Raw genomic sequence first — 12,491 nt, forward strand, 5'->3', positions numbered from 1 at the left:
CAGCTCTGTATACAGTAGGCACTCACTCACTGTTGGAGTGGGGTGCTGACTCCTTCAAGGATGAAGGGGACCCCACAAGGCCTGGGAGGTGGGGTCCTCAGTCCCTCCCCAGCCTGTCCCCCTATTTCGGCATCTTGGTGACTGTCAGCAAGATGGGGTCAGGCTGGGGAGACCCTCTGCTGGAGTTTTAGCCCCTAATTCTGAGCTTTCTGAATCAGACAGGAGATGCAGATAGAGGGGAAAAAAACACCTTTAAACACTTTCCTTTTTTTTTTCTTTTTTAAGTGATTCCTTAAACCACACAAGCCCCCAAGAGGCTGCCTTGGGCTAGTGCATGGGAGCCCCGAAGTGAAACTGACTGGGCGGGCTCCACTGTCAGGCGTGGGCCAAGTGCAAAAAAAACCCCAAAAAACCCAACAAAACCCAATGAGGAGGGAAAGGTGGTGCGTCCACTTGGGTCCCCAAAGGCTACAGAGGCTGGTGGCAGCCCAGACCCCCTCCTCTGGGCTGACCCCTCACCCAGGACTGCCTGGCTCCAGGGTAGCCCGCCAGCTTAGTGGTGGCTCCAGGGCCTGGGCCCCTGCCTTTTGAAGGTTTTTTATCCCCCAAAGGCCAGAGCAGCTGGGTCCTTCACCCCAGTGAAGCAGCTTTGCCTCTCAGAGCTCCAACTTCCCTCCCACTCCACTCACCTCACACTGAGGTCAGGGACTTGATCATCACCTCTTTCCAGAGCAAAGGATGGAGCTCATTTCAACCCTGACCCTCTGGCAGGGTGAGAATGATGGGGGGCTGTGGGAGGCAGGAGGCCCCGCACCAGGAACCTCGCCCACCACCTAATCCTCAGCAGCTGCCTGGACACCAGCAGTGCTTTATGAAGAGGCCTCGCCACCCATCCACCCATTTCACAGAAGGGCACACTGAGGGTCAGAAAGGGGAATCAGACAGGGGTGGGTCCCAATTTCCCATCTCAAACCAGACCTCGCCTGTTTCCTATGACACAAAGGTGGGGGGGCATTAAGGGGAGATGACCGATGCCCCAGTCAATATTGAACATGGGAGGTCAGACTTTGGGGGTATTTCACATATAAAAATAAAGCAAACCAGACTATAACTTCTGCTTGGTAATTAGGCAAATGGAGAAGCAGCAAGGGGGGAGGAAGGGCCCATGGGAGGCTGATGTGTGCAAGAGTGTGGGCGGGCTTGTGGGCCCCCGCCAGAGCCACCCTGGGAGAGGTAAGGAGGGCTCTGCTTGCACCGGACCCCTGGTCCTCTCAGCCCCCAGGGGAGCTGCCCACCCAGAGCGCTGTGGCTGTGTGCCTCTGCTCAAGCCCAGGCAGGATGGGGTGGAGCGGCAGCACGCCTCTAGAGAGAGAAGGGCAGGCGCTCCCTTCTCCCCACGGTCCCCCTAATCCCTCAGCATCGCCACCTAAGATTCTCCCAGGGTCCACAGCTCCTGTCTTTCTGAAGCCTGCATCCTCCACCTGGCCAGTGAGGCTCAGTGGTGTCATGGTCTTTGGGGTGACACGGAGGGAGATGCCCTCTATGGGTGGCGGTGGTAGGGACCAGATGGCCCAACAAGCTGCCAAAGGAAAGAAGGAGAGCAAGAAACCCAACTGTACTTACTCACCAGTCTTTCTGCAGAAAGTCACCAACGATGGGTCCCGCCGACAGCGCCACCCCTGCTGACCCCCACCTCCCCAAATCTCATCTCCATTTGCCTGGCCCCTGCAGCTTCAGGATAGCTCCCTTGGGACCAGCTGTCATCGTTCCCTTTGAGCAAGGACGGGTGCAGAGTCTGGGCCCGGGACAGGAGGGAGGGCCCACCCTGCCTCGGGCTGAGGAAGGGCAGTCGGCCACGACCCCAGGCACCCATGACCCCGGGGACCTGCCGGTCGGGCCTGGGTCTCCATCTCCATCCTAACATTGCCACCTCACCTGTGCAATCACTGCGTCACTAGTTTTTCTTTAAATATTTCTTTCTCCCCCCTCCCCTAACCCCATAGGAATCCCACAATATTTTTTTCTATTTCTTTTTTCTTTTTTTCTCTTTTTTTGTTTTTTTTTTTTTTGCAAAACTAATTCTTTCACTTTCCTGTCATAAAATCACCTCTGAAAACACAACTTCTTTACAAAAAAAGTCACAAATGACACGGACTCTCAGGAAAACACATTTCTATGGTCTCTGGAAACACCTGTAACGGGCCCCCAGGTGGTTGCACCTGGGGTGAGGGGTCAGGGGGAAATCACCTCTGGGGAAGAGGAGAAATACCAGCCCTTATTTGGGGGGAAGCCAATTGGCACTTGGATGGCCACAGAGCCAACAGAAAGGGCAGGGTGGGGGGGGGTCCAGGAGTGCCAGCCCCTCAAACCCTGCGAGGGCCCTCATTCTATCCTGGGGTGGAGAGGAACGGGGACATGCCGCAGCCCCTGGCAGGGAGATTTGGAAGAAAGTGTCCTCCCACACTTAGGACACAGGTGTTTGTCACCTAACTGCATTTGCTTTCTGCCTCCCCCTGCCTCATGTTCTGAGCTGAAACCCCTGTGGCTGCACACACCAGGAAGCCACCTTGAGCCACGCGCAGGGACATGCCACTCAGGCCAAACGGAGACTGGGCAGTAGCCAGGGCTGGCCAGTGGGGCTGCCTCCACAGCGCACCAGACCACTGGTCCCGAATACCCTCGCTCTCCCGAACAACATAGGCTCCCTCTTCGGTCACCCCCTTTGGCCTGCCTACCCTCCCGGTGCCTGGCCTAAAACAAGGGCTTTGGTCTCTGTCGCTGGCACGGCCACCTCAGCTCCCTGGCAGCAAAAGGAAGGAGACGCGGCCCCAGGCACCAGAGGCCTCCCGCTGCTTCCAGCAGCCGGGCTGTGAGACAGCCTTGGCGGTGAGAAGCCGAAGAGGGGGTGGGAGATGCTGTTGACCCTCGGGAAGTTTCCAGTCTTCCTCTTCCCCCTCAAACACCAGGGAGGAGAGGAAGCTCAGGGTGGGGTCTCCCCTCTCTACCTCAGTCCCCACCTGGCCATGCCTGCAGCGAGGCCTGACTGGCGGGGCTGACCACCCGGAAGGAGCAGGGCATGGGGGGTGTGCGCCCAGCACACCCGGGCGGGAGGATGGGCCTGGTGCCTCCACAGCAAACTCCTCAGACCTGGGCCAGCTCCCAGGACCAGGGGATGGCAGGGAAGGTCCAGGCCTTTGAAGACCCTATTCTGAGAAACCCTAAAGGGTGCCGCCTGGAAAGCTTGGGCCCAGTGCCCAATGCACATACAGATACACATACAAACACGCCAAGGGGCAGCAGACGCACACGCACAGTCGGAAGTTTCCACAGCAGGTTCCTGTAGCACCTTTGGTCGAGAACTGAAGGGGCCTTTAGATGCTGGGAGGCTGTGGCAGGGTGAGGTCCTCGCCAGCTCTTCCCATCTTTGAGACGGGGATTAGGAGAGAGATGGGGTGGGGCGGGGCCTAGGGGGCCTGCTTGGGTCTCGTCCAAAAGTGGGCGGGAAGACCCCTGCCTCCAGCCTGCTCCTTCAATGTGGAGGGAGGGGCCGAGGCCAGCCTCACCTCAACCTCTGTCCCGGCTTTGCCATCCCTGCCCGGGCATCTGGAAGAAGGAAAGGGATGGTGCCCACGCATGGGCATGGGTCTCCTAGGGCCCTGCAGCTGCCGGGTTAGCACCGAGGAATCAGATGCTGTGTGCGAGAGCTGGAAGCAAGCTTGGGAGAGACAGGGTGGGATGTGGAGGGGGCAGCTGAACCCCCAGGAGGCACTCGGCAGGTCCCACCGTGCACAGGCAGGGAGGGTGCCAAGAGACAAGAGGGAAGACCACCCAGTGCCCCTCACTCCCTCCTCCCTGTTCTAGGACTGCCCCTCCCACTGGGCTTCAGGGGGCTCCAACTGCCCAGCCCCATCCCGGGGTCAACACTGAGCCATTTGAAACAAGCAAAGCACAGGCAGAGGTGTCCGAAGGCAGGGCGGGAGCGGGAGCAAGAGTACGCCTTTGGGCAGGAGGGCCCCCCCAAAGCCCCCCTCCTTGGTGGAGCCCCCTCACTTGCTCACCCCACTGCCGCCACCCCCCACTGCGGCGCCTGCTACCCCAGCAGCCACCTTCTCGAAATCCTCAGGGTTGCAGAATTCCTTGATGGTGACCGTCAGGAGGTTGCTGGTGACATCGGTGACAACCACGTTGGAGCAGGGTGACATCTCGGGGCGCCAGTCCCCAGCCTCAGGCTCGGAGGAGGCGCTGACAGGCTCGGGGGCCACGGGAAGTGCCGGGCCAGCGGCCGCAGTAACATCGGGAGGCACCCGCTTGCTGGTGGCTGCCGCCTCCGGAGGGATGGACAGGTCGAGCACCTCGGGCTCAGGCCAATTGGGGGCAGACGGGCTCATGGTCTCGGGGAGCAGCTTGGGGGGCGTGTCATCGGGGTCAGAGGACTGCGGTGCTGGCGAGGGGCAGCCGGAGGAGCTGGAGCTGCGAGCATCGTAGGTGGCCGTAGGGGGCGCCAGGAGCAGCCCCGGGCTGGGGGAGGCGGCAATGTCGGTCTTGCCGGCCGGCGGGGGAGGCAGAGGGCCGGGCAGGGGCTTATTGTACAGCGTGAAGGTGCCAAACTTCATGTGGCGGATCTGGCTACGCAGGATGCTCTCGCTGAACTTCTTGCTCTTGCCGATGACGCGGTTCCGCGAGGGGACCTTCGGGCGCGCGAGAGCCGCGGCCCCCTGCCCGGTGGCCCCTCCCCCCGCGCCCTTGTCGATCACTTTCAGGTTCAAGATGATGCGGTTCCGCTTGGGCTCCCGGGGCTTCACCTTACGGTTGATGATGCGCACCGTCTCCGAGAAAGGCGAGATGGGTGGGCGCAGGCCGGGGCTGCCCCCCTGCGGGTCGGGGCGGGGCAGGGGGCGGCGGGACATGCGGTGGCAGCGGCGGATGTCTTTCTTGAGCCGGTGTACGGCCGCGCTAGAGTGCAGCTTGGGCGAAGAGGCGCTGGCACTCGGCTTGACAGAGAAATGCACATCACTGATGCGGAGGGCCTCGGCCTGGGCACGTGCCTGCGGGCAGAGGGAGGGGTGGGTGGGGACTCGGCTTCCCGCTGACTTCCTCTGGACACCCCTGCGCCGGCCAGCCAGCCACCCACAGGTATGATCTCACTAAACCATCCTGAGAGGGCTTGAGAAGCAGCGGTGCTCATGACCCCATCTCAGAGATAAAGGAAACAGAGATTCAGACAGCTGAAGCCAAGTGTGTAAGGTGGGAGGGCACACTGGACCCCAGTTCAGGCCTGACTCCAAGACCTACTAGCTTTGCAGGCTTGGCTGTGCGCCCAGGGGACAGACGGGTCAGTAGCTGCCCTTGCTGACACAGAGGAGTGTCAACCATCAGGACATTGCACAGAGAGATGCGCCCTTTGCTCAGAAGCCCCTGACCAACCCTGCTCTGAGGTCCCAGCCCAGCCTGACACTCCTCCATGGACCGGTTCTTGGTGACAGAAAGAACAAGGAGGCCCCTCCCTGATCAACCTCACACCCTAGCCCCACTACCTACTTGCGGGGTCCCAGAGGCCCAGTGCTCCCCCTGCCTTTTCACAGGCTGCCCCTCCAGCTTGGACTTGCTCCCAGCTGACCATCGCCCCTGGGACAGGCCTTCAGCCCTCTATGCTCCCAGCCCTCTGCATTTCCTCCTGGGTCTGACTCATCTGTCTGCCCAGGGTCTGGCTCAGGGCCTGGGTCTTAGCAAACAGGTGCCAAGAGATTCCAAAGCCAGCTCCTAAACCTGGGTTGGACTCCACCCCAGTTAGACATGGGTTTGGCGAGGATGACCAAGAGGTGCAACCGACTACTTCACACTCTCTGTGCCAAGATGGCCTGGGAGCAGGACAGCTGAGCAGAGGTCTGTGGGCAGCCAGGGATACTGTCCCAGGCTCCGGGCCCAGCTGCACTCCCAGGGCTCTACAGCAGCCACCTGTCACCTCATGGAAGATGCAGCGTATGGCACGGCCCTCAGAGACCCCAGGTTCAGGGTAAGGGACTTATAAGGCCGCATAAGCCATCCTCTGTGGCCAGTCCTTCCTTCACTAAGGAAGGACTAATGAGTCACATGCTAGCTTCTTGGAGCCACAACTACAAACACAAAGCCTTGACCCCAGGGGCCTGTGCTTCCGGGAAAGACAAGTCCAGGGGGTTAGGACACAGGGTGACTCGATGCAATAAAGGAAGTACAAGGCCCACAGGAGCACAGATTAGGGGCACAGGCCCCAGTTTCGGAGGATGAAGCCTGAGGAGGAGAGAGGCCTGTTCATTTCTGAGCCCACAGTGCCCAGGTGGCCGCAGAGCCAAGGTGGCCTGCTGAAGGGGCAGAGCTGAGACCAACAGTGGAGGCAGAGACAGCCCAGTGGTGACAACATGCAGAGTAGCCAACACTGGACAGAGGGCGCAGGGGATGACGGATCTGTGTTCTACACAGACACCTGGCTCCGGGTGGGCCAGGGAGACTCCTCAGGTGGCGACTGCCGTAATCCAGGTGGGATAGAGGCGGCTGAGAGGGACATATTCCCACCGTCAGCTGGTGAGGTCCCCGAGAATGGGATCTGTGGTTTGGGGTCTCTCCACCTCCCACCCCCACAGTGCTGGACGTTTAACCAATATCTGGGAGGTAGCCTGTACGCCCCTAAGACTAGATTGTGCATGACTCAACCCCCCACAAGAGGGATTTGCTAACTTATTTGATGACCACGCGAGGACATCTTCATTTAGAGCAAAGAAGAAGCACCCTTCCATGCCATAGGGCCCTCCCCGCCATGCTGGGGGCCTCCTGGGGCTGTGTGGTCAACAACCCCTTCGGCCACTAAGTGGCAGTGCACACAGCTCAGCCTGCCCCAGGCGAGGGCCGCCAGCTCCTGGCTCCCAGCTAGCCAAGCCGGGCACTGGTTCCCTCACACCCCTTCCCAGACAAAGGCAGGGGAAAGCCAGCCTTTCCTGGGCATGGCAAGCAGAGCCTTTTGCAGGTCCATCCCCAAGGGAGCCTAGGGGATCCCACTCTTTCTGATCCCCCCAGGGGGTCGGCACTGACTCCCTCTGCATACTGCCCGAGCTCCCAGACCTCTGTAATTATGGGTCCACCAGAGTCCAGTGGTGACGGATGGTCTCTGGGCAGTGGCAAAGAGTGTAGGCAAACATCAAACCAGGGTTGAAACCCCGGCTCAGTGGGCCTCTTGGGACCATCGGATAGTGTATGTCACCTGCTTAGCACAGTGCCTGCCACTCAGCAAGTACTCAAGAAATACCAGATTTATCTATCCAAGGGTGGGGGGGTTATAAGCAATAATCTTTTTCTAATGTACAGTTTCCAAACTTCCTATGAGAGACATCTATTTACTCTATAATTTCTAATTTTTCTTTCTTTTTTTTTTAAAGGGACTGGTTTACCCTTCCTCCTCCTCTCCCGTCCCCAGGTTGAGAATTCTCTGATGGGATATTAATTAAAAATGGCAGCCACAGCCAATGCAGGATGAAGCCGGGAAGCTGGGCTGTGCGACCTCAGCTAAGTCACTTCCCCTCTCTGAGCCTTGGATTTCTCATCTGTGAAATGGGATAATACTTCCCACACCACAGGATTGTCGAGAGGATTAAAGCAGATAATCCACGTGGGGGCTCCGCACTGGGATAGGCCATCATACCCAGCTCAGGAACTAGAGCTAGTATTTAAAAAAAAAAGGCATTTTGTAAATCAATACTCATGGTCATTACTCGCTTGGCCGCTAGAGGGTGCTCCAGCTGCGTTGAGAGGCTGTCACACAGCAAACCCGCCCTCCGGCTGCTCCGCCCCATCGCTCCCAGGAAGCATCAAGGGTTAAGGGTGCTCCACGGTTCCCCTAAGACGTAGCTTGGGAACAGGGTTCACAGAAATATGTAATTCTGGAAACCAACATTTCTTTCACTTCTGCTTTAAATCCAAAGCAAACCCTTACACATGCACAGTCCTTTTGGGAGCAAGGGGCTGAAAGGCACCCACCCTCATTGGGCTTTGAGCCTTTCTGACAAATCGAAGATTCCGAGGTTCTGCATTCTGCACAGTCTCTTCTCTGCAGAGTCCTCCCTGCCTTTCCAGTGCCGAGTGCCACAGAGTCACAGGTCGGGGGGGGGAAGGGGCCCTCAGACAATCTTAGCACAAATGGGGAGGACTGGCTGCCCGGAGAGGCCAACAGCAGCCTTGCCTGCCACCTCTGGTCATCTCACGGTCCCTTTCCCAGACTCTGTTTTTTTCTCGCTAAAAAAATAAAATAAAACCCAAAACACTCTAAGATGGCTTCCTCTGGAGCTGGGTCTCCCTCCCCTCCTGAGGCTAATGTGCTATGCTCTCACCCTCCCACTCCCCATCCTCAGCAGAACCTCCAGACACAGCCAGGGGCGGGAGGAAACAGGCTCGGAGCCCCGAAGCCAGTGGCCCGGCCTGGGGGATAAACTCAAAGCGAAGTGATTTCAGGTCAAATTCAAGTTGGATCCCCCAGGGAAGAGGGGAGGCATGCAGAGCAAATCCGAAGAGAGAGAGGAGCTGGGGGCAGGGAGGCAGGTGGCCCCTGAATCCTCTCCCTGCTCGCTGTCACGAGGGAGCCCACAGTCACTCTCTCCCTGGATTCTCACTCCAGACAGAGCCCCACCAGCCTCCCACCAGCTCGAGGAGGGACGAGGAGAGGGCTCTCACGTGCAGAAGGAGTTCCTGGCCACCCCCTCCGGTGGGCAGTCCCCCATCTGCCTCATCCCCCCCCCTCCCTGGAGCCGGTCTTCCCAGATACTGGTTTTGTCAGCGAAGACATCTCCCCCACCCGTCACTCCCAGGCCCCTCTTGCTGAAGCTGGAGCTGGCAGGGGCCTGCTGCCAGGGGCTCGCTGGGGGCTCAGAACCACCCCCCTGCCCAGCTGGGGCCCCTCTGGAAAGGCCCGCCCGTCTGGGCGGCCGCCGATCTGTCCCTCCCTTGCAGGCCCCGTGCTGCGCCGAGCCTAGGGGCCCGAGAGGGGGCTGCTGGGGCTGGGCCAGGTTACCTTCAGGAGGAAAGTTTTGGGTTTGGGTCCCCTCTTCTTGGGCCCATACAGCTCACGCTCCCTCTCCCTGCGGCAGAGAAATGCCAAAGGTTACAACAAGCCCCTTCCCGGGCCCCACTCCGCGCTGCCCTCCCCGCCGCTCCCGCTTCCCCGCGCGGCGCCCCAGCCAAGCCTCGGCCCCGCTGCCCCTGCCAGCTTCCCAAACTCACTTCTGCTCGAAGGCTGCAATGAGCCGCGAGTCCAGGATGTTCTCCTCGGGCTCCCAAGTGCTGTACCTGCCGAGTCACACATGCACAAAATAAAAACGAAAACCAGGGCGGCAGAGGCACATGCGAGGGAGCCAATGTGCGCACCCCCCAAAGCAGATTAAAAAAAAAGGCCCCGGGGTCCGCTGCCTCCCCTCCCCTCTCCCCAGAACCCCGCAACACTCACTTGATGGCCCACCCCTTCCATTTCACCAGGTACTCGATGCGACCCTGAAAAACAGAGAAGAAAAAAAGGGGGGAGTGGGGGCGGGGAGGATGCGGGGACGCCGAGGAGGCGGCGGCGCGGGGGTGGCCGAGAGAGCCGGGGTTAGCGGGACCGCTGCGCCCCGATGGCCCGCGGAGCCGGGCACCGGCTGCGGGGAGAGGCGTCCCGCCCTGCGGGGAGGCTCACCTTTCGGATCCGCCGTTTGATGATGGATTCGGCCGCGAAGACCCGCTCGCCCACTGCAGACAGCTCCATCTTGCTCAGCGGCACCCACAGCCCATAATACTCCCTGCTCCCGCGGCCGGTGCTGCACCGCTCGCGCACGCGCCGCAGCGCACAGGCCCCGGCGGGCGGGCGCGCGGTGAGGCGCGCGCTCGCGTTCCAGCTGCGGACCGTCACGTGATCCTCGGGGCCTGCGCGCCGTTGCCAGGACCTCCTCCTCCCCGGGGGCGGTTGCTAGGGAAAGTGAGCGCACGCGGGGCGGGGGCGCGCGCTGGCTCTTAAAGGGACCTCGCTTGGCTGCCGGAGCAGTGGCCCGGAGCCCGGTGGATGCCTGGCTAGTGCGAAGCCGGGTCGGGCTCGTTGCAGTCTCACCAACACTTTCTCACTCCCTTTTCCATCTTTCCTGCCCCGGATAGCTGAGGACTCCTTCCTTTTAACCTCTCCATGCAAGTCTCGCCAGGCCCTAGGCGGAGAAAGGCGATGGAGTCTCTGCAGCCGCAGCGCATCCACCCAGCAGAAGTTTGCAAACAGTTAAATATGATACAGCAGAAATGCATTTGCTGTTGCCTTGCCAGGCCCTGCGGGAATTTCTTTAAAACATTGCCCCCCATCCATTATTTATGTATTCGTGGGAGTGTGGTTTTGTAACCACTTCAGATGAATTAAAATAAAAATGCCACCGCAGGAAAGGGGGAGGGGTGCGATGAATGAGGCTGAGGAAGGCCGGGGTGATCCTGTGCATCTGTTCTTCAGCAGAGGCCTTGGGCGGCACCTGCCTTCGCCCAGAAGACCGGTCAAGACCGCAGCGAGGACGATGTGGCAGTGGGGGAGGGAGAGAGGCCGCGGGGTGAGAACCGGCTCTCCGCACCCCACATTGGGCCCGAGCGGGTCATCCTTGGGTCATTCAGTAGAAAGCGCCCTCGCCGTCACGTCTATATGTTTTCTGATTCTCAGGCCCCCTGGCCGCGTCACTCTGCTGCCGCCTGCGGTTCCTCTAACGGTTCCGCCATTGCTCACGGGAGACTAGACCCCAGCTTCCTTCTTGGGGAGGGTTTGGGAGACCAGGGCTGTCCCGGAATGTCCTGCCGCACAAAACGCTTCACTGCTTTTGTTTTGAGTTATTTAAACTTTATTTTTTATTGCACCAACAGTCTTGTTCTTTATAAAATAGAAAAAAAAAAAAAGCAAGGAAAAACGACTGTCCACAATGTCCCTAAAGCTTTTTTTACATCTTCACGAATGTTCTTCCCCGCCTGTATATACTACAAGACACATAGTATATATGCATACTTATACATTGCACATATATAGTATATATATATACATATATAGTTAAATTCTCTGTAACAAAATGGGATTGTATGATTCACACTGTCTGGAATCTGCTTTTCTCGCTGGATATAAACTGGACCTCTTTTGGTGTCATAACATACAGATTTCACCCACATCCCAGTGGCTGTGGTGGGGCTGAGATGGAGGGCGAGGGCTGGGGATGTGGTAGGGGTCAGGGTTGTCTCTCGTCTCATTGCTTGTTTATTAGAAAAGAGGATTTTTATATTTCTGTGCTGTGACATCAATTCTTGTGGTTTCAAATCAACCACATCAAAATTTCTGCTGCTTGTCCCTGCAGATTTGTCCAATTATTACTTTGGGAGCAATCTCCCTCCTCCCTTAAAATCAACATGCTCTTGAGGAGTAGCTATTTGCTGGCCGGCCCAAAACTGACTTTGTGGAAGGATAGAGCTGCCCTCATGGGGGTGGTGGGAGTGGATGGGCAGGTGAGCTGTGTGGATATGAGTGTGCATGTGTGTGTGTGTGTGTGTGTGTGTGTGTGTGCGTGTGTGTGTGTGTGTGTTTTCAGGCTGAGGGAGACTGGCATTTGTTAGCTCATTCAGCAGCTTTTGTGAGCCCTTTGTAAGACTTTGTGTTAAACCATTAGAAGCAAAGGTGCCCCAGGCTTGAGGAACCCTCAGTCAGGTGAGAAAGGCACCTGCCGTACAACGTGACTAGTGCCAGAATAAAGATGTATTAATTTCCCTATGGCTCCTGTAACAATTCCCACAAATGCAGTGGCTTAAAAAAACACAAATTTATTATTTTACAGTTCTGGAGGCGAGAAGTCCCAAATCAGTGTCACTGGGCAAAAGACAAGACATCCTCAGGGCTGGCGCCTTCTGGAGGCTCTTAGGAGAGAAACGGTTCCTTGCCTCTTCCAGCTTCTAGAAGCTGCTGGCATCACTTGGCTTATGGCTGCATCTCTCCAATCTTTACTGTTGCCTCCTCCTGACTAACCTCCTGCCTCCTTCTAATAAGAACCCTTGTGATTACGTTGGGCCCACCCATAGAATTGAGGATGATCTCCCCATCTTGACGTCCTTACCTTAATCATGTCTGCAAAGCCCCTCTAACCACAGGGAAACGTTATATAGGGTATGTAAGTTACCATAGTCCCAGGTTTTGGGGATCAGAACATGGACTTTGGCAGGGGGCATTATTCAGCCTACAAGAAAAGGTATGGGGCTGGCCCCATGGCCGAGTGGTTAAGTTCGTGCACTCCACTGCAGGCGGCCCAGTGTTTCATTGGTTCGAATCCTGGGCGCGGACACGGCACTGCTCATCAAGCCACACTGAGGCAGTGTCCCACATGCCACAACTAGAAGGACCCACAACGAAGAACATACAACTATGTACCGGGGGGCTTTGGGGGGAAAAAGGAAAAAAAATAAAATCTAAAAAAAAAAAGAAAAGAGAAGGTATGTACAGGATG

The 12,491-nt window shown here is 57.9% G+C and overlaps 1 protein-coding gene across 1 annotated transcript; it reads right to left on the minus strand.

The window, feature by feature from the left end:
- Positions 1 to 240: 240 nt before the first annotated feature.
- On the minus strand, positions 241 to 10,263 carry CBX6 (chromobox 6). The gene is made up of 5 exons (XM_023631595.2): positions 9,689 to 10,263; positions 9,464 to 9,507; positions 9,241 to 9,306; positions 9,032 to 9,098; positions 241 to 5,045 (listed from the first exon to the last, which is right to left on the minus strand). The coding sequence occupies exons 1-5, from the start codon at positions 9,755 to 9,757 to the stop codon at positions 4,047 to 4,049; spliced, it is 1,245 nt and encodes a 414-aa protein (XP_023487363.1). The 5' UTR covers positions 9,758 to 10,263; the 3' UTR covers positions 241 to 4,046.
- Positions 10,264 to 12,491: the final 2,228 nt, after the last annotated feature.

The sequence above is a fragment of the Equus caballus genome, chromosome 28, assembly GCF_041296265.1.
Source record: "Equus caballus isolate H_3958 breed thoroughbred chromosome 28, TB-T2T, whole genome shotgun sequence".
In the NCBI taxonomy this organism is placed as follows: Eukaryota; Metazoa; Chordata; class Mammalia; order Perissodactyla; family Equidae; genus Equus; species Equus caballus.